The 25,647-nt window shown below is 40.3% G+C and overlaps 1 protein-coding gene and 1 pseudogene across 9 annotated transcripts in view; both read right to left on the bottom strand.

Moving 5' to 3' along the window:
• The window catches only part of cep104 (centrosomal protein 104), a 229,230-nt gene that overhangs the window by 185,675 nt on the left and 17,908 nt on the right, over positions 1–25,647 (bottom strand). For all 9 annotated transcript variants that reach the window (XM_087980590.1, XM_087980588.1, XM_087980592.1 and 6 more), the window contains 3 exons: positions 19,879–19,941; positions 8,508–8,584; positions 2,330–2,498 (listed from right to left, as the gene is read on the bottom strand). In XM_087980590.1, coding sequence (XP_087836716.1) covers positions 2,330–2,498; positions 8,508–8,584; positions 19,879–19,941 — 309 coding nt within the window. The remainder of the gene's footprint in view (positions 1–2,329; positions 2,499–8,507; positions 8,585–19,878; positions 19,942–25,647) is intronic.
• On the bottom strand, positions 22,925–25,286 carry LOC148139797 (uncharacterized; annotated as a pseudogene).

Below are 25,647 nucleotides of genomic sequence, written 5' to 3'. Positions count from 1 at the left end.
CCATCGTATTGTCACATGGGCCATGATTAAAGTTAAGATACACAGAACATTTTGGACGACCTTGAGCTTCAGAATTTAAAATGTGTGAGACCAGCTGGACTGCATATGAATAATCAGGTCTCAAGATAAAGACAATATGAATGAGACAGCCAAAATGTTCAAAGTAGAAATTGACAGTTTTAGAGATGACACCAATAAGCAAGTTCATCTTGGGATTCAAACTGTCACTTGTGCTGGTAACAGAATGAGTTATGAGTGATAGAAATATTGGTAGCTAGGAAATGGCAATTAGCAGCAGGGATCTCACAAACCCACTGCTCTCAACCACCTACAAGCCACCTTTCCCAGCTGCATGGCCACTGCTTGGAGATCTCATATACAGCAATGAGTGTGAACACCGATTTCAGCAGATTGAAATCACTGCCACAGATGGACTTCAGAGGTCCATGCAATGGAAAAAAATTAAAGGGAAAGTTGTATGTGAGGACAGGTGCAAAAAAACAAGTGGGAACATCACCAACTGCAAACTCCCCTCCAAGTCACACGCCATTCTGACTTGCAATTATATCACTATTTCTTTACTGTTGTGGGTCAAATTCCTGGAATGACGTTCCTAACATCATTGTGGGTGGAGCAGCAAATAGACTGCAGCAGTTCAAGAATACATCTCAACACTACCTCAAGGGCACTAAATGCTAGTCTAGTCAGTGATGCTCACATCCCATGAAAGAATAAAAGCCAATCTCCAACAACTTAACACACCCAACCTCTGCATCAAGTGCCAACATAAACTAAGTGCTGAAAGCCAGAAATTAAACTTGAACCTGTGAATTAGCATATGTATGTACACCTTGAGTCAAAGTTGACAGTGTATTAGATTGAAACCTATTTTTGTGTCGTTTTCAAAAATAGTTTCTAATTGTCTAAACCACTCGAGCCATATTTGCGATAGTTCTATGATGCATATAAATATGATAAATCAAACTGTTATGGTAGTAAGACCCATTAAGTAGTTCCGAAAAGTATGGCACTGGAAAAGCACAGAAGGTCATGCAGCATCTAAGGAGCAGGAGAAACAAAGTTTCGGGCATAAGGGGGGCTGGGGGTGTTCTGATAGATAAATAGGAAGGTGGGGGTGGGGCTTGGGGCAAGACGGCTGGGAAAATGATAGATAGATGCCAGTGGGGGGGCAATGGTGATAGGTCAGAGGGGAGGGTGGAGCGGATAGGTGGGAAGGAAGATGGACAGGTAGTACAGTTCAAGAGGGCGGTGCTGAGTTGGAGGGTTAGATCTGGAATGCGATTGGGGTAGGGGAGATGAGGAAACTAGTAAAATTGACCCTGATGCCGTGTGGCTGGAAGGTCTCAGGGCTGAAGGTGAAGTGTTCTTCCTCCAGGAGTCGAGTGGCTAGGATTTGGTGGTGGAGTAAGCTCAGGACTTGCATGTCCTTGGGGGAGTGGGAGGGGGAATTGATGTGATTGGCCACAGGGCGGCAGGGTTATTTGCTGCATGTGTCCCAGAGATGTTCCCTGAACTGTTCCGTGAGTTGGCGTCCTGTCTCCCCAATGTCGAGGGACCACATCGAGAGCAATAGACACAATAGATAAGGTGTTTGGATGTGCAGGAAAATCTCTGCCAGCTGCAGAAAGATCTTTTGGGGCACTAGATTGAGGTGGGGGGGGGGGGGGGGGGAAAGAGGTACGAGTATAGGTTTTAGACCTCGTGCAGTGGCAAGGGAAAGTGCTGGGAGTGGAGGGTAAGTTGGTGGGAGGTGTGGACTTAATGAGGGAGTCACGAAGGGAATTATCTGTGCGGAATGCTGATAGGGGTGTGGACGGAAATATGTGTCTGGTGGTGAGGTCTGATAGTAGGTGGCAGAAATGGCAGAGGATAACACACTGTATCTAGAGATTAGTGGGATGGAAGGTCAGGACCAGGGGGGTTCTATCCTTGTTGTGGTTGGAGGGGTGGGGTTCAAGGGTGGAGGGGTGGGAAGTGGAAGAGATGCGCTGGAGGGCATTGTTGACCATGTGAAAGGTGAAATCAAAATAGATTAAATAGATTGTTCTAAAACTCACTTCCACTCAGTCTTGATTGCTAATTCCAACAACGTTTTCTAAAATGCACATAATTCCAAATAAATAGAGCTATCAAAATCACATTCAATAACATGCGACTTTCATGTTTAACTATATACAAAATCAACTGTGCTTTATATACAAATGGAAAACGGATAACATCCTGATCTGTAATGCAATTCCTCCTCATGTAATGAGTAATAAGTAGGTCTAAATGTTGTTCAATAGTGCTTGATCTTAACACACTTTACCTTCTGAAGGTCAGCTATAGCTTGTTTAAGTTTCTTTGCAAAATCATAGCGTTCATGTTTAACTGCTTCATGTTTCTCTTCATCCATTTTACGTATGATTTGAGCCACTTCAGGATCCTGGTACATGTCAAAGGCAAGGTCATCCAGGGGTGATATAATGTCAGATTTACTGAAAGCAAAAGAATAACTGCCCTTAAATAGAAGAAGCAGCTTTGTAATCCATGTAATCTTATCACCAAGTGTAAAAACATAGAAGTAACAAGCAAACTAACAAATGCTGGTATTTCAAGAAGTCACGTGAGTGATCCTTTCCTCTCTCAACTGACTAAGGTAGCACATCGGTGCCAATTCTGTTTCAGGGAAAAATTATCCACATGCATATTCAGCAGGTCCTGCTGTACAGAGAGTGGCATCCCTGCTCCTAGTCAAAACTCCAGGGTCAAGTCCCACGTGAAGACTTAATGGCCAAGGAAAATGCGTTCATAATGCAGCCAAAATTCTGCATAAGATAAGTGGAGGAAATATAAAACACCTTGGACTCTTCCTTCAACTTTCTACTTCAAGGATTGTCTGAAGTAAAAGGCTCAATAAGAAACAACTCTGTTTAGCCTTCTCCACAACAAATGAACTGGACATAATGGGACTGCATTTGGCTGCTGTAATGACTGTGATACTCGCAGCAACCTCTGCTAGCTGATGTGTCATATCAGCTCCTCAACGATATCCTGCTCCTCAACGTAGCACATTGTTACAGTTTTTGAAGGTGCAGTGAGCACCATATGAATAATTTGACATGAACTTCCACTCAATCCTGTGACTCTCTTCACCCACGATTCTGGAAGTCTGCTCATAACAGTGCCAGCTGTTCCTTTCATTGCAACCAAGTGTGGAAGCAGGCAACTGGACTTCAACAGAACTTGGCCTGCTATTCTCCCTAAGGTTTGATAGCAAAGTAAGGCATATAAGCTTACCTTTGATCAGAACTAGTAGATCATAAAACCTCCCCAATGACTCCATATTACTCTATGAATTAAAGAGAGTTCAAAATACAGTAGAACCATTCTATAAAACCTTATATGAATCAAATTTAAATTCCACCAGCTGCTATGTTGGGTTTTAACCCTACGCCCCCAATAATTTGCCTGGACTTTTGGATTACTAGTCCTGTACAGTTAACATGATGATATCATCTGCCGAAGTCCAAATCATTAATGTAAATTATGAACAGCCATGATCTCTGCACGTGATCTCTCAATGACTTCCTCATTCCACCACTCTGAACAACTATTCTTGATTCCCATTCTGCATTCTTGGCTTTAAGACAGACAGCAATCCAATCTGCCATTTATCCCCCAATTTAATGTCCTCAGAATTTATTCATTAGTCTATTACGGGCACCTTACCGAAACCAAAAATCCAAAATAAATTCCTTTTGTTTTCTCCTTTAAAAAGTCACTATGATCGCAGAAGCAAGATTTACCCTTTTGAAATTATGCTAACTATTGTTATTCTTTTAAACTCTAAAAGACATTGACTCCATTTATGAGGACGACTCTATTCCTCCTCCAGTGAAGTTAAAATGATTGATCTATAATTCATTGAGCATGTTCTGTAGCCCTTCCTAAATTGAAAAATTACTAGCATACCTTTTTCAATACAAATTATTACATTTGTTTTATATGGTGTAATAAGTCTGCTATCTCTTCCTAGATTCTTGTAAAATGCATGATGAAATCCATCATCACCATGATCATAAAATCTAGGCCACTGAATGACATCTATTCTAGTACTTAAGTACTGTTCAGTGATTTGCCAGTGCCTTAGGGCTACAGTACAAGAAAGAATTAATACAGTTAATCATCAGTTCACTTCCTCTCAGCATTATATATATATAAAACCTAATCACCTGTAAAAAAATCCACAACCTTATAATGCTGCAAATTAGTAAAGTACATTGCAAGTCTGGGAATTAACCGTATGTAGCCTCAACATGATTTTATCAGAATCGTTTCCATCTAAATTAAACCAAAGACCTTTCAAACACAAATATAAAAAAATTCCAACAATGCAATCACACTGAAGCCTTTTCCATAATAAAGAATGATCCAGTTTTTTAAGCATTTCTCTTAATGTTCCAAAATCAGAAGCATCATCAGTTTTGGAAGCCATGAAAAAGTAACATACTTCCTAAAATGAGTTGACCATACTCTATACAGTATTCCAAACAGTGTCAGCCGAAAACCTCGCACAGCAACAGCATCACTCTCATTTGAAATAGTCTACCTCTCAGGTAATACAGTGCGTTATTTGTCTATCTTAATGATAGCCAAGCAAAGTCACAATTGTTTCCAAAATTCATAATAGCCCACTAGATGTTACTTAATGACTGTTCCACACTCCTTTGGTCCAATACATACATTTTCTCTCAGTTTCTTGCTCCAACCTTAACACTCTACACTGATCTACATGAAAAGGAAGTGTCATCTACTGTAAAATAAATTATTCTGAATGTAATTGCTTTATCCCAGTTTTAATTATCATAATTTTTTTGTCTTTTGTTTATCCTGATCTTGTCAAGCCTTGCCAAGTGGTCATTCCTTGGCAAGTAGCATGGGTTGTGCCTGCACACTTTTTAAAAGAATTTCTACAGTGTAGAAACAGGCCCTTCGGCCCAACAAGTCCACACTGACCCCCCGAAGTGTAACCCACCCAGACCCATTTCCCCATCCTACATTACACCCGACTAATGCACCCAACCCACACATCCCTGAACACTATGGGCAATTTAGCATGGCCAATTCACCTAACCTGCACATCTTTGGATTGTGGGACGAAACCGGAGCACCTGGTGAAAACCTACGCAGACATGGGGAGAATGCGCAAACTCCACACAGTCGCTAGAGGCTGGAATTGAACCTGAGTTCCTGGTTTGAGGCAGCAGTGCTAACCACTGAGCCACTTTTAATCAACGCAAAAAATATTAACTTCATTTCTGTCATTTACCCAATGTAAGTACATATAAAATTTCTTACGGCCGTCTCTGATCAAGATGAGAATCAGTAACTTTTAATGAAGTTGGTATTCTCCTTCCTTAACCAGGAACACAGATCAATGTCTAGCTAATGTACCACTGTCAGTGTGCACAGGAAGTAATTAATTTGTGCAGCATTGTCCATCTGCAGGCAAATACAACTGTTAGATCAACACAAAAGCACATTCACTCATTTGAATTGACTTGATGGAAGATGTTAATTTCAAATAAACAGCTGTTGCTTAGAGACTACAAGAAGTCATGCTCAAGGTCCACAAAGGAAACTTAATGTAAAGTTAACGTAAAGAGAAATGAATGAGCATTGACACTGAAGAACACTTAGATTATGAAACACTATTATCTGAAAACACTTTCAGCCTAAAACACTTTTGGGTAACCAAATGAGAGAATTTGCATTCAACGGCTTGCTAAAAATAAATAACGCAATAATGATGTGCTTTTCCCTGTCGAATTTGGGTGATTAGTAAAAATTTTAATGTTATTGATGGTTATGTTTGCGGGAATTGTGTTTGGTTGACAATGCTATAAGATCGTATGGATAGGTTGGAACGACAGTTAGAGGCAATGAGGAATTTACAGGATCCAGGTTGTTTTGATGGGTGCAAGTTTCAGGAAGGAAGAAAAACAGCAGATACAGTCAAGTAGATGGATTACTTTGAGGAAATGTAGGAGAGGAAGGCAGGTGGTGCAGGAGTCTCCTGTGGCTATCCTCATCTCAAACAAGTATGCAGTTTTGGAAAATTTAGGGAGTGATGGACTCTCAGGGGAACATAACACTGACAGCCAAGTGGTTGGTACAAAGATTGCTCTACTGATGAAGGCAGAGCCAGGGACGCACTCTATAGGGACTTAAGTCAGGTTTTCAACAAAGCTCTGCATGGTAGACTGCTTAGCAAGTTAGATTATGTGGAATCCAGGAAGAGCTAACCATTTCAATCCATAACTGACTTGAAAGTAGGAGACAAAGTTGCTTTTCGGACTGGAGGCCTGTGACTGGAGGCATGCCACTAGGATCAGTGCTGGGTCCACTGTTTTTTGTCATTTATATACATGATTTGGATGTGAATGTAGGAGATGTGGTTAAGTTTGCAGATGACAACAAAATTTGTAGTGTAGTGGACAGCAAAAAAGGTTATCTCAGGGCACAACAGGACCTTGATCAAATAGCCTGAGGAGTGACAAACAGAGTTTAATTTAAATAAATGTGAGGTGCATTTTGGTAGGTCAAATCAGGGCAGGATATATATTCTTAATGGTAAAGTCCTGGGGAGTGTTGCTGAACAAAGATACCTTGGAGTACAGGTTCATTGTCCCTTCAAAATGGAGTCGCAGGTAGATAGGATAACGAAGGAGGTGTTTTGTATGCTTGCAACCGTACAGGACATTGGTTAGGCCACTGCATTCAATTCTGGTCTCACCGATATTGGAAAGGTGCTCTTAAATTTAAAAGAGTTCAGAAAAGATTGACAACGATGTTATCAGGGTTGGAGGATTTCAGCTATTGGTAGATGCTGATTTGGCTAAAGATATCTTCCCTGAAGGCTGAATGGCGATCTTATGGAGGTTTATAAAATCATGAGGGGCACAGATAAATGAATAGTCAAGGTCGTTTCCGCAGGATAGGCGACTCCAAACCTGGAGGTCATAGGTTTAAGGTGAGAGGGGAAACATTTAAAAGGGACCTAAGAGGTAACTTTTTCACACAGAGGGTTGTGCATGTATGAAATGGACTGCCAGAGGAAGTAATGGAAGATGGTACAACTACAACATTTAAAATGCCCCTGGATTGGTTACATGAATCGGAAAGGTTTGACGTGATATGGGTCAAAGGCTGACAAATGGGACTAGATTAATTTAAGATGTCTGGTCGACATGGACAAGTTGGACTGAAGGGTTTGTTTCCATGCTGTACATTTGTATGACTCTAAATCATAAAACGACGCACAGTTTATTAGAGACTGAAACTTTAATCAACCAGACTATGCACAGAATAGGAAGTTCAGGATTTGGTGAGTAGGAATTCAGTGCTCCTGCTGATTTTCAACAAATGTAACAGATTATTGAAGTTTGAAGCAGAAAGCAATTTTTAATTCAGTGTTTCAGTACAAGTAACAATCTAAAAGTTTTTTCAGACAAAAGAAATTACCTATAACAAATAAAGGAAATATATAACAAAGTAAAAAGATCATGGAATCATCAGTTTAGGTTTTCATTGGGTGTTTTGAGAAGATTTGTAGCTCAGGTTAAGGTTCTGGATGTAGGTTTGCTTGCTGAGCTGGAAGTTTCATTTTCAGATGTTTCGTCACCATACGCGTTAACATTTTCAGTGATCCTCTGGATGAAGCACTGGTGGTGTTACATTACGGACTACACCACCAGTGCTTCATCCGGAGGCTCACTAAAGATGTTCCCTAGTATGGTGATGAAATGTCTGAAGACGAACCTTCCAGCTCAGCGAGCAAACCTACATCCAGGGTTTGAAATTGTCCATTCAGGTTAGGGAAACTCGATATGAAAACTACACAGCAGTTCTACACAGGTTTCTGAGTAAACAGTAAATAAAGTTTGTAATAATCTATCCAATTTAATTCAACAAACAAATAAAAAGGATTAGGGAGGGAACTGCAGGTTACATGCCAAGGTTCCTGTATGCAGAAGCCCATAGACACTAAGACTGTCTCAGGACTTCCAGTTTTGCAGGATATGTCCATAATTTTGAGTCATTCCTGCTCAGAATCATTGAACTGCAATACAAGCTCAGGCACTCAAATTTAACGAGGGAAGAAATTTTGGATAGTTTTACCCAGAACACAAACATACTCCATAGAATTGCTTCAGCAAAGGCAACGTCCCATCTCATGAAAATAAAAGCAAAGCCTGAAAAGAAAACAGAAATGCTGGATAAATTCAGCAGGTCTGGCAGCATTTGTGAAAATAGAAAAATAGAAGTAATGTTTAAAGTTCAATGAGACTTTTTCAGAACATGAATTCTGTTTCTCTCTGCAGAGATGCTGACAGCCTTGCTGAGTTTCTCCAGCAGTTTCTCATACACTTGCTGAGTATTTCAGCTATTTGCTTTGTCATTCAAAGACTTAATATTCATCAAGAGGATGATCAAGTATTTACCTGAAATAGGTTCCATCAAGTGCTGGGTCATTTGGGCTCTGACCAAGATAGTGATCAATCAGCTTATCTTTTGTGGGCTGTAAAAAAAAAACTTTTACTAAATAATATAATTAAATATTAATTGAGTAACCCTGCCATTTTATCACAATTATTTCAGTTTCAGTGATACAAAACTCATTTACAAAGAATCTTCAGTTGAATTCAACTATGGCTTATTAATAAAAGTGTGCATTTCATAGTGCAATCAATATAATTTTACAAAAATAATTATTTTCCTATCAAATTCATCCTTTAAATATACACAGGTTGTATATCCTTAATCCCACACTCCCCAGCCCAGTCTTGCACCATAGTATGGTTCCAATTTCTGCTTTGTCTATGTAAAGTCATAGTTTAGGTCACAAGGTTACAAGTGTGCACATCATACTCCAGGCATTTTTGTGACTGAAGCACTTTCTTTACATTGAGTAATTCAAATGATACTTGTTGGGCCCTTCAGTAAAACAAAATTTTTATCTTTGTTGCTAAAGTTTGTTGTATGAGGCACAAAAATTTAATTGCAACAACTTCACACAGGAATTCTCTCTCTAGTATCATTTAAAAACTCCTGTGCTGACCCTGAAATGCAACCTTCAATGTCTGGAAAATTCTCCAGTCCACCTATATTAAAGAGCTGCAAGTAACTTCAAATGAGACGAGTGTTTTAAAGACAAGAATTCCATCTAGTTCCTCAAAGTTTCGAGCAAGATAGCCAGATAACTGTAATGTGTGGATAGAGGACTTCTGAAAATAAAATTTCCAAGGAGATGAAATATGCATACGACATCCCACTAAAATTTTAGAAAATGCAAACTTTCCAAAGTCACTGTTAGAGAACTTTAGAAATACTCCACCAAGGTTTAGAACTTGAGCCTTGACCTGCTTTGGTCCAACTGGGAAGGAAGTTTTACAAGGAATAATGATGTAATTTGGTGGTAACTAGAATGACTGCTTTTTAAAAACAATATAAGTCACTCTTATCATTATAACTGACTCTATTTTACAAACATACATTCAAGGAACAAGAGTAGGCTATTTGTTCCCTCAAGCCTCCTCTGCCACTCACTAAGATCACTAACCTCAACTCTACTTTCTTGGATCTCCCTGATAATCTTTCATTCTTGATTATCCCTGTCACTGCCTTAAAAATATTCCACTATGTTTGAGGAATTCCAAAGACTCATGACACTCAGAGGAAAAAAAGTCTTCGTCAATTGTGTCTTAAATGGGTGACCTCTAGTTTTTAAACTGTGACTTCTGATTCAATAAAACCCCCCCTCCAATAAAATGAATACCTTTCCACATCCACCCAGTCAAGTCTCCTCAGGATCTTATATGTTTCAATGAAGTCACATGTGATCCTCTGGAGTTTTAGAAGGATCACATTCTTAAGCAGGCAGCTCAGACCATAACTTTGCAATCAAGACCACAAAAAGCAGCGAAATCCAACTTACAACTGCCTTATCACTCTACTCTAGATGAACAGCAAAGTGATGGAGGGCACCATTAGGTGCAATATCAAGATGCGATTATACAACAAAGACCTGTTCACTTATGCTCAGTTTGGATTCCATCACAGTAGTCAGCTCCTATCCTTATCACAATCTTAGCAAGAACCTGGACAAATGAGGAAAATTCAAGAGGTGAAGCAAAAGTAATTAACTTCAAGGTGCTCTAACAAAATTGAATTTGGAATGGACCGGGAAGGGTGAATCCACTGGTTTGGAGTCATACCTAGCATGATGTAAGATAGCTGTGGTTGCTGGAATTCAATCATTGTTCTTAGCCCTAACCATCTTCAGCTGCATCAATCACCTTCGCTGGAACGTTCCTTCAACATTCAGAGCTTGAAGTCAGATAGGCATTTATAGATGAAAATTGTACAGATGTTCAAAGGAGACAGAGCCAATGACGGCTGAATCTGCATTTTCGCATAGCATACAGAGTCTGTGTGTTGAAAAAACAGACTGAGGAACAGTGACTCCAATTTTCCTTAAACAAAGCAAGAAAAGGAAAATTCATCAGTTCCACCTCCAGATTGCCAATTTGAGAAACTCCAGCTCATTACTTCAGAATAGCTGTTCTGATGCCATCTGCTGGCAATGATCGTTATTCATAAGATAACAGAATCCACACGAAGAAGCACACTAGAATTCCTTGACTATCAGAATAGCAGACAATAAATCTCGAATAAACTACAGGTAATTGTTATCGCAAATAACATGGAATAGAAAAAAATTCTTTTGAAATTAATATTAGTGTTCAACTACTTTTAATTAAAAACAACACACCAGATTAATAGGCTCATTTGGAAGAAAGAACTAGCTTTCGGAGTGCTGCTCCTTTATCGGGTGGTTGTCACCCGAGGAAGGAGCAGTGCTCCGAAAGCTAGTACTTCCAAATAAACCTGTTGGACAATAACCTGGTGTTGTGTTATTTTTAACTTTGTACACCCCAGTCCAATACTGGCACCTCCAAATCACAAATACCTTTAACAATCATGAAGTCACAAAATGGTCACAGTCATTTGGGCCAGTGTGTCAATGCCAGCTCTTTCAGAAAGCAGCTCAACTCGCCCCACATACTTGTCTTTCCCATAGAACCCTGAAAATGCTCTTCAGTTGTTCACCAGATCCCTTCTGAAAGCCAAGAGTGAATTTGTCTTCATCACAGTCCAGGATATTCCAAACCCAACTATTTGCTGAGTTAAAAATGTTTTTTCTCACATCACTGCTATTGGTTCTTTAGATATTCACCTGTCCTGTAGTTCTTGAGGATCTAAAATGTATATATAAAACGTTTGGAACTCCCAAAAGCTGGAGAGGTGACTGTGAATGGGTATATAAAAAAAATAAAAGGGACATGAGAAAATGTGTAAGGCCATGAAGATTAGATTACTTTACAGTGTGGAAACAGGCCCATTCGGTCCAACAAGTCCACACCGACCCGCCGAAGCTTAACCCACCCATACCCCTACATTTACCCCTTACCTAACACTACGGGCAATTTAGCATGGCCAATTCACCTGACCTGCACATCTTTGGACTGTGGGAGGAAACCGGGGCACCCGGAGGAAACCCACGCAGTCACGGGGAGAACGTGCAAACTCCACACAGTCAGTCGCCTGAGACGGGAATTGAACCCGGGTCTCTGGCGCTGCGAGGCAGCAGTGCTAACCACTGTGCCACCGTGCCGCCCACTAAAAGATTGAGGAAAATATAAATAAGGTTAAAGCAACGATACTGTAAAATAAAGAACTTAGATTCTACTTGGAATCCAGAGCCTGTGTCTGGCATACCAGCCCTTTTTGAGGACTGGTATTTTGTTCCTATATACCTGTTGAACTCCTAACATCTCCTGATTGATTTAAATTAAGGCTGGGGACACTCACTTGTTACAAACCTTTCCTTTTTTTGAAAATGAAGCATCCAGCCCTCATAGCTGATATCATGGGGATAAGTGACCTGTGCCATCCTAAACCGGGTCCCATCCCGTTGACTAGAGTTATGTTAATGAAACATGCCCCTAACTGCAAGACCAAACCGGCAAAATTTACTCAATGTGTCCAAGGGCGATACAAATGTAAATGCAGTAAAATTCTGGGACTGGCCTGAAAATGAATGGCTTGTGTTACAAGACTGAAGTATGAGCCTGTCTGATGCAAGTGACAAACAATTGAACAATGATCACTATTAACAATAAACAATTAACCCTATGCTTTTGCAATGTTTTCCACCTGGGGTTACTGACAGGATCCAGATCAACAGTATGAACCAGTCCAGGAATTTTTAGTTGCAAATAAGGTGAGCGGTGGTTTTCTATTGGGATGGCCAAAACCAGACAGAACCATGATGCAAGTTACAGGTAAAACAAATTATATTCAGCATCCTCGCAAACCCAAATGTTGTATGCCAGCCCTGATAGGGTTGATTGGAACCAGGATATCCACTGGGTGTGAAACCTACCTCATGTGCCCATCCGACGACCACTGCTGGACAACTTTTCCCGAAGGGATCCTGCAAATGGGGACAGGCAGACCCCAGCATTTCACCTTTGAGACTGGCAACAAGACATCAAAAACCCCAGGGGCAAATGCCTAGCCCTTGCTTTAACTGTTGAAATGTGGCCAATGGGGAGTTAATGTGTCTTTAATGTTACCTTGGAGCTGACGTTGGGAGTTGACATGCTTTCATCCTATCAAAAGGAAAATCTACTAATATACACTGACTCTTCATTGTGCTTTTAATGTGATCACGATTTTGGAGCCTTGTGGGAACATTGAAGATTTTTAACCTCCAAGGGGGCAGCGTTATAGTAATATTATTTTGCCCAATCAATCTGACAGTTTTCAAGATATTCGGCTCATGCTGATGAAACTGATACAGTTTCTAAAGTAGTGGGCAAATATATGCAGCTGCCAAGCAGGCAGCCTTACACCCCAAACGTCTGATCCCATTGGGTCCCCAGCAAAACCCAGTTAGACACAGCATAAGGACGGGTATGCCAGACCTGGGTAAGGTGCAGAAATCACAGGGGAATGAGGCTTTCTGTTCAATGCCAATTCACAATGTAGAGGTTGATTTCTCTATTGCTTACTGACTGGAATTATACAGGTTTAGTGTTTGGATTATTTTCCATATTGTTTAAAAATTTGGAAGTAATTTGCAAATTTCCATTTCTGAAATAATTACAGACACTTTATATTACAATATACTACTGACAGGTGATTTGATTTCATACATAGACGCGAAGCCTAAATGTTTTTGCTTTGTGTATGAAGTTTATAAGAATGTACACTGGTTGGTTTGATTTCTCTTTGGATTGGGCTGTTAGATCTAAGGAGTGTCTGGCTGAGCTATTATCTTCACTTAGTTATTTGAGACTGAACAGTGATGGTTTATAATTTTAAGACTGTACCAATATCTAACTTCTAGAGTCAGCTCAATATTAGAAAATGTAAGTGTGGTTTGAAAGCTGTGTGTCATGTTACTATAATTTGGGCACAGCATTGCCCTCCAGCCAATATTCATCACCAACTTTTCTACTCAAAATCACCATCTGGTTTCTACACTTAATTCTAAATACTGTTAACTACAGCTGTAGATCAGGCCATTTGATTGGGCACAAGGCTAATGTATGTTTTTTTAAAAAATACAACATATTCCAGAACTATTCTAAATTTGTGGTAATATTGATGTTTTAGTAGCAAAACTTAAAAGAGTATTACATCTTAGCAAAGCTGGATTTATAGAAATAGGTTTGCTTGATTCGCCCATGCCGAGGCTCCTCCATATAAAGTAGGGTAGGAAGGGAATCTCTAGTGCAGAGTTTAAAATGAACCAGTCTTTTTTGCCAATGTGGGAAATATATTTACTCCAGTGGGCTATTTGGAGTTTGATTAATTTGAGAATTATTTATTTCAAAATTGCTCTTTCGGTCTTCTAGCATGCTTAAAAGCACAAATTATGGCCTCAAATAAGGTACTCCCGCAATACTCAAACCAGAATATCGGTGACCCCTACTAGATTAGTTTGTGTTACTTCTCTGCTGCTGCCTATTTTAATTGATTGTGTATATATTGTATATACTTATATACAAGGAGGAAATGGTTTATACTTTATTACAATGGACACTCCGCAGCCTCCAACTTTGCAAGGGGGAGATGATAAAGTTCGAACTTGACGTGCTGTATGGACTTGCCACTGCCAGAATTGGTGCACAAGAAGGGACAGTTTACCTGTGCGATCCTCAGCAAACAGAGACTGTGTACCAACTATGCCAGGAAGATGTCCTCGTGTGCCGAAAGACTGAATGTTGCCAAGAATATCTAATGCAGTGGTCAACTGCATCAAAAAGATTGAACAGTTCATTTACAGAACAAGTCTAATTGTGTGTCAGCTTGATTACATTTGCACGAAGGGCCATCCCTGGTAAGCCTTGTCCCCTTTCAGATAGATCACGTAGTAAAAAAGACAAAGGGGGATGTTATCCTTCACTAACAATTTGTTTCTAGAAACACATAATAAAATATTTGGAGAGGATGAAGTAGTTTGTTACGTTCTTACTTCAGCAAGAGACTCCCTGACCCCTTTTATCCTTCCAAGTCCTAACATGGGGATATAGAATAGTTCTAAAGTATTTACAGGATTATGGACTTCCTCCAATAAACCCATACTATTCTATCCAAATTGCTACAATGGTAAGCGATGGGAGTGCACTTATGCAAAAGTGCCTAAAATTATCCCCTGTGCTATGACAAAATGTATCAGTCATCATTGCTTCCTTGAAGGACCTCGCATCTCATGCGTATGCCTTAAGGAGGTATATGACTCTATTACCATTAGTATTCAAACCCTTTGTGGGGTGGTAACAACACCCACCTTTATTATGATACCCCTAATGGCACTAATATTTTCCCAATTATTGGATGGAGAGACCATTCTGGGATGTCGACCACGTCTCTTATCAAGAGACCCACCTCATTCGACTAAATGATTTTCAGCCTTTACGTTCGGGACCAAACTATGTAATCATGGATTACCCAGGTAGATAGGCCCGCTTCTTACAGGGAAGGTCCCTCCATTATCTATAGTAAACCTGGATATTATTTTTCAGTTATGATAAGGCATCTAAATACCTTGACCTGAATAGAGCAAGCACTCCTCGGCTGTAGCTGTAGGAACACTCTTTCCAACTACTGTTCCCTGTCCAATTACCTGGCAACAAGATCATAATTCATCTGTTAAATGTTCAGTTTCTCCTGATTTTCATGTAGAATGGAAGAATCCAAAGGCCAAATCAAGAAGTAAAACTCACTCATTGGCATATGCAGCTCTTAGTGTTCTTTCTGTAGGAGAGTCTTCAGGAGTTATTAGTCATCAAAACCATAATTCTCTCATTTGTGGACTCACAATTTGTGAAATGAGACAACTGCTGCCCTAATAGAAATTAGGGACATGCTTTCAGAATTGCGCCTATTTACCCAACAAAACCGCTATGCTCTCGATTACATACTTGCAAAGGAAGGTGTAGTTTGCGCCATAGTCAAAGGAAAGCCCAGGACCACACTTAACAACTAATGTGGGTGAGTACATTCAGATTTGTGGTGCATTGGCCTCTGAAACGACCAGAGCATGGACTGAAGCATTAGGATGGTCTGCAGTTCAAGCATCCTGGAATAAGTGTTCTTTCAAACGATATAACTAGGGTATATGAGAGGGTTTCCAATGAAAAAAAAAAACGGGATGAAGTTTGGGTAGATATAGCAGAATATTCTGAAACTAACCAGAGAGCAACAATATTAGATTTGGCGTCATGTAACGTGAAAGATTACCTAATGACCTCAGAGTCAAGGTCATCCCTAGATAGCAGCAATCAGACTACGCTTGAATTTTACATCTGGCTTGAAAGAAATAAGACTGTAAGACTCACATTTCAAATCTAAATAAGGACATGAAAACTGAGTTAAGTGAAGTGCGTTGGTATACTAGGCAAAGCGATAGATCAATAGATACATTGTGAAATATACTTAAGAGGATACACGAAAATTCAGAATAAGTATACCAAATTCTTATGAGTCGTCACTACTAGAAAAAAATTCTCATGGGAGGATACATAATAGTTTAGATTAGATTAGATTACTTACAGTGTGGAAACAGGCCCTTCGGCCCAACAAGTCCACACCGCCCTGCCGAAGCGCAACCCATCCATACCCCTACATTTACCCCTTACCTAACACTATGGGCAATTTAGCATGGCCAATTCACCTGACCTGCACATTTTTGGACTGTGGGAGGAAACCGGAGCACCCGGAGGAAACCCACGCAGACACGGGGAGAACGTGCAAACTCCACACAGACAGTCACCTGAGGCGGGAATTGAACCCGGGTCTCTGGCGGCTGTGAGGCAGCAGTGCTAACCACTGTGCCACCGTGCCACCCCATTACTCAATAAATATTTCAATGAAAGCATCAACCTTAAGGAAGAAACATAATTGTGCAAAGATTAAGTGGTAGGTCAGATGACTGACAGAATATTTAAAAAATGGCTAAAAGATTCACGAGAAGAAAGAAATTAAGAGAATGAGGAAAAGCTAGGTAGAAATGCAAAAATAGATAGCAAGAGTTTCTGTGGATATTTTAAAAAGTAAGCTGAGTGTCTAGGTGCTGAGCAAACTGATGGAGCTACATGCTATCAAGCTATCAGATCCTGATCCACTTTATCTTAGAATTTTAAAAGACCCAGGTAATGAGGTCACAAATTTGTTTGTCTTTTAAAAATTCACTAGATTCTGGAAGATTTAATTTGAATGGAAAGTAGCTAATATAGCTCCTCTTTTCAAGAAGGCAGGGGGAGGTAGAAAGGAGAAAACTGTACACTAGTTAGTTTGATGCCTTGATGGGGCAAATGTTAGAATTGATCATTAAGGAAGTTATAGCTGGACATTTGGACAAACTGAGAAGAGGCAGCATGGCTTTGCAAAAGGGAAATCATGTTATTTGAAGGGTGCCTGGGGCTCATGTGGTGCAACAGAAAGATCCCTATCTCTGACTCAGGAGTCCTGGATACAACTCAGATTTGGTCCAGAGTGGTGTAATTACATCCCTAAGCATGTTGATTAAAAAATATTCGAAGAGTAACTCTAACAGCAAAGATTTTGTACTGTGGATAAAGGACAACCTTCAAAATGTGTTGTACTAGGATTTAGAGAAGATCATGTGCCACTGCCAATAAAAAGGTTCCTGTCAAAGTAGGAGCTCCTGGTGCAGGGGTTAACATATTAGCATGGATAGAAGATTGGCTGGCTGCAGCAGAAAACAGGCTGCAGAAGTGGGTCTTTTTGTCAGGAAGGAATGAGGGGAGTGCTGCAGTGGTCTGTGCTGGGGCCACAAGTTTTTTTAAACAATTTTTTTTAAAACATGAGGTTGAAGACATTTACAAATAGCTTGAGTAACTGGGTGTAAATCTGGCAGATGAACTAAAGTGTGGGAACATTGCTTACTTTGGTCGGAAGAATAATAAAGCAATAGTATATGGAAATCGATCAAAGATTCTGTGATGCAGAGAGATCGTTATGCTCAAGTTAGCAAGTTCACGAAACGTTAGCATGCCGGTACAGTAAGTAGTTAAGGCTATTGGAATGCTACCTTGATCGTAAGACATCATGAACAAAAATAAAAACACTATGTTTCAGTTATACAGTGCATATTCTTTGTCATTCCCATTAATTGGTGGCTAACAGGTACACATACGTAGTCTAATGGTACTTCTATTATTTCTTAAAACAAATAGATTCTGTAATGTACAACTTTAAATATTGGACAGAAAAGGCATCAAACTGTGCAATACATTGCTAAGAGTTGGCAAAAGACAAAACGATCTGACTTTTCTTGTGTCAAGGAATGATACAGACATTTGAGCGGTAGTAATCAAAATCACTTATGATCTGAAGTAGAAGTAAAAGTTTCTTGGTACTTCAAATGGGTGAAGTTACCAGATTTCACATGAGTAGTAACACTAGGTTTTCCTTTGTTCACCTTGTACAACCATTAAAATTGTGCACCAATGCATTTGTATTAAATCATAAAGGTGATCTCAATATTTCGACATTTAGTATGTGTAATCCAGTGGATTATGTACATGTAAAAAAACTACAAAAGAGATGATAGAGGTCAGAAAAATGTTCCAGGGGATGTAATTCCTCCAAAGGTAAAGATTTATCTTTCTTGTTTCAAGTTTAAAACTGCTGATAAATGCTGAGCGAAAAACAGGGTATTCAATGTGTAGAGCTGTCAGTGAAAATGTGCTTTGTTCATCAAATCTACAAACTGGATGATAAACAAAATCCTTCACCAAACCAAATCAAAATAAAGGTGAGGATATGATTATTCAAAAACTCAATTGAAAGATTCAAGGGCTATAAATAAGCTTTGAACATATAATCCTTGAGAGGAGCAGGCCACTAAAGTCATCAACAAAACCAGGCTTTTATAAAAGTTATTCTCTCCTCAAGAATTCCATAACAGTTTGTACCAAATCTATTCAACTTTGGTAAATCTATTTTTTTTCCAGAGTTCCGTAATATACTGTGCACTCTCCTCCACTTTGGCCAATCACTTTGCTGCATGTTTCAATTCAAGTCTACATGTGCAACCCTGACACTGCCTGTCACTTTAACCCTCAGCTTCAATCACACACTTGAACCAACATCTTTGGTCTCCCACATTGGAATAATGAAACTTTCAACTGCAAGCTCAAGGAACACCATCATCTTTCTACAAGAAGTTTACATTGCTTAATACTATCAAATCTTAGTCCACATTCATTCAGACACCAGATTCTGGTACTGGAGGATGCCTCCTCGAGCCACTATACTCACATTTGGGGTGATGACTCCTAACTGGTACAGTCAGCGAGGTAATCAATATCCCCCAGGGCTACTCACCTTTATTCTCCACCATAATCCCATGACACAATCTCTGCATTCTTCTCTATTCTATTTTGGGCTAACTATTTACAGTTGTAATGCATAACAGTCTCATTATTAAATTCTGCCTTTCAGTACTATTTGCATTGCAATCACTCTTGGCCTCCACCACAAAACAAACCTTTCCCTTTTGATCTTTTTCTCATGTTTGCTGAAAAGGAACTTGCGCTACATGTCTTCTAGTTCTGATAAAAAGTGAAATGTTGAGTGCTTTCACCTGTCTACAGGCATTGTCCAAATTGTTTAGTGTTTTAAAAAATTATCTTTATGTTTCAGTGTGGAAACATTTTAAGCAGGGAATCATTGTCCCATTTATCCAAACATGCTAAACTTTCCATCAGCTTCTTCATCATACTTCCAGAACTAACAACTCTGTATATAAATTTCTAATAAGGTATTTCAACCAATAGAATAAATTTTGGGTTACACCTACCCTGGCATTCTTTTACATCATCTATTCTCATGAAAAGTACCATGTCCAAATACCAATTTTATTATTTTGCCTTCAACTTCAAACAATGTCGCAGTTTTTAAATTTGTCACACCTCTCCTGAGAACAAATTTTAGAACCTCAAGCCAAGTCCTTCTTCTCCTCCAACCCCCAATTTGCCAGTTAACAACCCTCAGTACAATCCCTCAGGTTCAGAAGTCAATTTGTGTTTCTACTATAGACTTTCTCCAAGAATTCTGCCATTTACCTGCAACTAGTCAGCCGGAAGGTCTTAGTTTGAAATTACTTCAAAATGAAAGAAATTCTTTCACATCTTCACAAAATGTAATGTTCTTCAATGTGAACAAGTGGGATAACCAGAAGATCAATTAGAGATTTAATCTATTCCTACTTACAGTTGTAGTTGTCTCATTGTGCTCGACTGGATCTCCAAGGATATTAACAGCTACCAGGGCAACCTAAAAAGTAAACATACACAGTAATAAAAATATAAATTATGCTGGTCTTCACAGATAAATAGTCAATTTTAAAGCTGGAATCTAAACAACTTTGGCATTGCTGAAAACAAGACATTTTGTTGAAGGTTTTCATCATGTGCTCATCAGGACAATTCTCAAGAATGCCAATGTAAGGTGAAACCAATACTGAAATTGCATGAGAGAAGAGTGCTGATTGACATATGGTCTGTGATTGGTATTGGTGTTGCCATACATAATGCACAAGTTCATAATGTTTGACTGTTAACTCTCCACGTTTCTTTAAAATTTTAAGCCAGGTAAATTTGACTTAAACAAATATTGGCAGCTAACTACCATTCATCATTATGCACTCTCCTAGGCAATGCCTCTACCAATCAAAGTCCATGTGCTAATCAATTAGCAATCTGTGTGCAAGAGTGCTTGGTGACATGGTATAAAGATAACAATCTCTCCCTCAATGTTAGCAAAACTACAGCTGATCACCCACTTCAGGATGCAGAGGAGGAGGAGGACATGCCCCTATCTACAGGAGCTAAGATGGAGATGGTCAACAGCATCAAGTTCCTAAAGGTGGTGATCACCAACAATCTATCCTGGACCACCCACGGTGGTGCGACAGTCAAGAAGTCACAATAATGCCTTTTCTTCCTCAGAAGGGTAAGGAAATTCGACATGCCCATAAGGACCCTCACCGAATTTTATCCACAAACCATATCATTTCGATGCATCATGGCTTGGTATGGCAACTGCTCTAACCATGACCATAAGAAACTACAGAAAGTTGTGAACACAGTTCAGACCGTCACGCAAGTCAACCTTCCATCCAGTGAATCCATCTATACTTCTTGTTGCCTTGTAAAGGCAGCCAACATCAAACACCCTCCCATTCTAGTTATAACCTCTTCCAATCTCTTCCGTCAGGCAGAAGACACAAAAACTTAAACGCATGCACGAACAGGTTCAAGAACAGCTTCTTCCCTGCTGTTAGTAGACTTCCAAATCGATCTCTCAAATTCCAAGTCTAAAGTTGATCATGGTTTTTGTGCAACTTCTTTTCAGCTGTAACTTCGTATTCCTCACTTGGTTCAATCTCCCGATGTTCTTTCTATGTTATGATCTGCCTGTACTACATGCAAAACAAAAACCTTTTTACTGCACATAGGTACATGCAACAAGAATAAATCAAATCTCTTATTCAGAATAAATGTCAGTTTCCTCATACATTAGTATTCTGCAGAATTGTCCTGTTGAGTGAAAGACAAAAAGATTTGACAATATGTATACTTTCTCAGTAATACTGAAGTATAATATACCAAATGACTATTTAAATGAACGGTAAAGGAAGTATCTTTGATCATGCTTACCGAGCTTGCCAATACTCTACTCATACATAGAATGCATTGCTTAGAACCAAGACTTGACATAAATTTTTCAATAGATTTGTAAGCATATACAACATAATAGAATTTCATTCATGCTCCATGGAACATCACACTTGGACTTTTTCTTTGCAACAGCAGTCACAATTAATTGCGTTGTCCTTCAAAAGCAGTGGGCATAAGGACATTCCTTTATCTTTCCCTATTGTTCCCTTGTTGATAATTTAAATTGATTACTGCTGTTCACAGAATCACAATACTAAAGAAAAGGTCACACTTATTCACGATCAAAACTGACCATAATTATAAAACCTTCCAAGCAGTTTCCCATCAGATACCTCCATTCCAGTGAATTTTGTCAATACCTCAAGTCGCTGTCTTCATAACTCTAACACCCATCCCTGGCAAGCTTACAACATAGATACTCTGGGCTGGGCTTTTAGGGCCTAATTCAGGTCAGAACTAAGGTGGCAGCGTACAAGAGAATATAGCAGCAAAACCATAGAGCCAGACCTATTAACTCAGTTTCTAGGACAGGGGAGGGGCCAAGGTAGGTCTCTAAACTCAACCATAATCCTAAACAGGCCAACTAAAGTTTAATGTGTTGCTGGAAAAGCGCAGCAGGTCAGGCAGCATCCAGGGAACAGGAGAATCGACGTTTCGGGCGTAAGCCCTTCTTCAGGAATGAGGAAAGTTTGTCCAGCAGGCTAAGATAAAAGGTAGGGAGGAGGGACTTGGGGGAGGGGCGTCGGAAATGTGATAGGTGGAAAGAGGTCAAGGTGAGGGTGATAGGTCAGACTGGGGTGGGGGCGGAAAGGTCAGGAAGAAGATCTCAGGTTAGGAAGGCGGTGTTGAATTTGATGGATTTGACTGAGACAGGGTGGGGGGAGGGGAAATGAGGAAACTGGTGAAATCCGAGTTCATCCCTTGTGGTTGGAGGGTTCCTAGCCGGAAGATTAGGCGTTCTTCCTCCAACCGTCGTTTTGTTGTGGTCTGACGATGGAGGAGTCCAAAGACCTGCATATCCTTGGTGGAGTGGGAGGAGGAATTGAAATGGTGAGCTACAGGGTGGTTGGGTTGGTTGGTCCAGGTGTCCCAGAGGTGTTCTCTGAAACGCTCCGCAAGTAGCAGGATTCCTGAAGAAGGGCTTATGCCCGAAACGTCGATTCTCCTGTTCCCTGGATGCTGCCTGACCTGCTGCGCTTTTCCAGCAACACATTTTCAGCTCTGATCTCCAGCATCTGCAGTCCTCACTTTCTCCTCAAAAATAGTAGTTAGCCTAACATAAACGACGGCACAGTCTAAGTAAATATTTTAATGAAATAATAATACATTTATCACTTTAAGGGGTTTCTGAGTTTGCTGAGTTACAGTACTGTATTAAGACAGAGGCTGACTGTCATTATCAGCGTCATTACTTTTCGAGTGCAGTTCTGGATGCAGGGTTATGATGAAATAAATTATGTAGTTCAGAGGTGGATAGCTTGGTGGTTCATTGTCCTCAAACTATTTCTTGAGGGTTAGGTGAAAAAAAGGCATCTAATTTTTGCTGCTTTGCCATTTTTCTTCTTTCATGAAGCTGCTCACGTGGTGCCAGATAAGACTTTATGCCACGACCTGCTATCCTGTTGTTTTGCATTGTAATCATTGTCTTCGAAGAGCTGCAATTGCTTCTCAACTTCCCTCAGGATAGAAGATAAAAGAGAAGTGGACACTTCTCGTGGTGCTGTATCCAGGACTTCATCGTCTTCATCTCGAGCTTCAATTTCCCCCGCAGCAACAAGCTGTTGAAGATCAGCTGTGGAGAGGTCTTCAAAATGGGACTCAAGCAACTCCTCAATTTGCTTAGTCTCCACTTCTTCAAATCCAACTTGCTTTCTGACAGCAACACAATATTCTTTGATTGCTGGAAGCTTCTGTGACAGTTCAACGCCTTTAAAATCATGAAGAAAATCTGGGTGCAGCTTCTGCAAACTGCATGCAAATAGTTCTTACTGACATCACCCCAAGCCTCTACAACAATGTCAACAGCATTCTTAATGTTGGAGATTTTCCAAAATTGAAGAACACTGTCCTACTTATCCCCCCTCGCTTCTTGAATGCGCATTTTAAATAATAAGCCTTAAAAGCTGCTATTGCACCTCAGTCCATGGGATGAATGACAGAGGTTGTGTTGGGAGCTGGAAAAATCAGGCTAAATGTTTACAGAAAGCTCACCAATGGTGGGAGGTTGGCTTTGTGCCTTGTCCAAAATGAGGAAAACCTTGGAATGTAATTTTTTTTCTCCTGCAATAATTTCTGAAACATCCTTGAAAACATCAACAATAAAAGTCAGAAAATATTTGTTTTACGTGAATGAAGTAAACACCTAGAGTGGACTTAAGGTAACCTTTCACGGCTCCTGGGTTGGCAGAGTGGTACACCAACACAGGCTTGAGCTTTAAATGTCCACTAGCATTGGTAGACAACAAAGTCATACAATCCTTTATGACCTTAAAACCTGGAGCATATGCTTCATTCTTAGAAATGTAGTTTCTGGTTGGCATTCACTTCCAGCTAAGCGTGTATTGTCCATATTGAAGATTTGATCCAAGGTGTAGCCTTCTTCCTCAAATCAATTTTTTCACCACGGAAGGAAATGACAGCACACATTCCTCGATTGCACTGGCAACTTTACTTTATAAAAAGCACAGTAGTTCTTAAATCCAGCAAACTAGCCACTACTAACACTGAAGGCAGGACATCAATAGGATTTTCAGTTTTTTGCCTTAGGTCCTCGTAAATTGATAGGGCTTTCTGTTTTATGGTGAGAAAAGTGGTTCAGATCGCTTTATCAATTTATCTACAGGGGAACTTCGATTATCTGAACGAGGTGGGCGGGCACCATTTCGTTCAGGTAATTGATTATTCAGTGAATTGATTCAATGCCTTTCCTCTGGGGCTCAGAGCTTTCTGTTAAGTCTGCTTCCTGTTCAGACTAGGCAGCAGCACATTGCGTGCGCACCCCCCCAACCCCCGCATCCCCTGCCTCACCAACCCCCTCCAACACTGCCCTCCATACCAGTCCCACGCCTGCCCCCTACACCCTCATCCGCCCCGCTCCCTCTCAAGGGCAGCCGGACTGGGCACTAACAAGACTGCTGCCGCCTTTGGAGGGTGAGTCTCCAAATAGCAGTGTGCGCACGCACGCACACACACAAAGATTTTACTGTGACTTTTTGACAGGTTCCACCTTTGGCCTGTACAGGACAATTTTAGAGAGACTATCCGGGGGAATGGGTTATAGGGTTCATGCCTGTGTAGAAATCCAAGGAAAGTTTGGGGGGGGGGGGGGGGGGAAGAGAGAGAGAGAGAGAGAGAGAGAGAGAGAGAGAGAGAGAGAGAGAGAGAGAGAGAGAGAGAGAGAGAGAGAGAGAGAGAGAGAGAGAGAGAGATCAGTCATTTAGAGACGGTGCCTGCGCTCCCATCAGTTCAGGACTGTCCTTGGCAGCACTTTTAAATCACTGTAAACAAAAGACACGATCAGTGTTGGACACATGTCTTTGATGTAATGTTTCTGTCGGGACCTCAAGATCTCCTTCGGATAATCCGATTTTCGGATAATTGGTATTGGGATAATCTAGGTTTCTCTGTAGTGTCCACCCACTTACATGCCATTCTATCTCAAGTTCCTAGTTTGTGATCTCATAGACTTACTAGCACTCAGACTTGTTCCACCAATGCAGCTTGCTTCAATTCTTTCTGCACTGTGTCTAATGGTGCAAAGCATAAATTCCTTTATTCCTGGAGCACGAACAATATCACATGCTCTTTCATTGTGCTCAAAACACTTCGTAACAGCTAGCTTCTCAAGTGTTATAGCCTTTCTTTTCAGTCACCACCCACGAGTTTTTCACCTGGATGCTTCCTGTCAACATTCTTGCAACTTTGTCCTTCCAACTTCATGGAAAACACAGATTTGCAAAAAAAAAGGACCTAAAATTACTAAGTACTATGCCTTTCACAAAGCTCTTCACCAGAAAGCACGCAACCCGACTGACCAAGCAAGTCGACGTGGAGTCCAAGCCCGCATGCACCACAACACCTAGTGCCAGAGATGGAATCGTGAAATAGCCAATGGAGTTCACATTTAAAGAATAAGTTCCCCAATTCACCAACTGCGTTTCAGCCAAATCGTGTTGACGAAATGCGCATTATATGAGAACAACCTGTATATATAAATCAACCAACCAGATGTGTTCTGGAGCGGATGGATTTAACCATGGCCTTCTGTCTTAAAGACAAGGACACTACCAGAGTAATTTTT

Source organism: Chiloscyllium plagiosum, unplaced genomic scaffold, assembly GCF_037043375.1.
Source record: "Chiloscyllium plagiosum isolate Xiang-an unplaced genomic scaffold, Cpla_swu_hap1 HiC_scaffold_37, whole genome shotgun sequence".
Lineage (NCBI taxonomy): Eukaryota > Metazoa > Chordata > Chondrichthyes > Orectolobiformes > Hemiscylliidae > Chiloscyllium > Chiloscyllium plagiosum.
The sequence above is the reverse complement of the archived record's forward strand: the minus strand, read 5'-3'. Positions and strand labels throughout refer to the sequence as shown.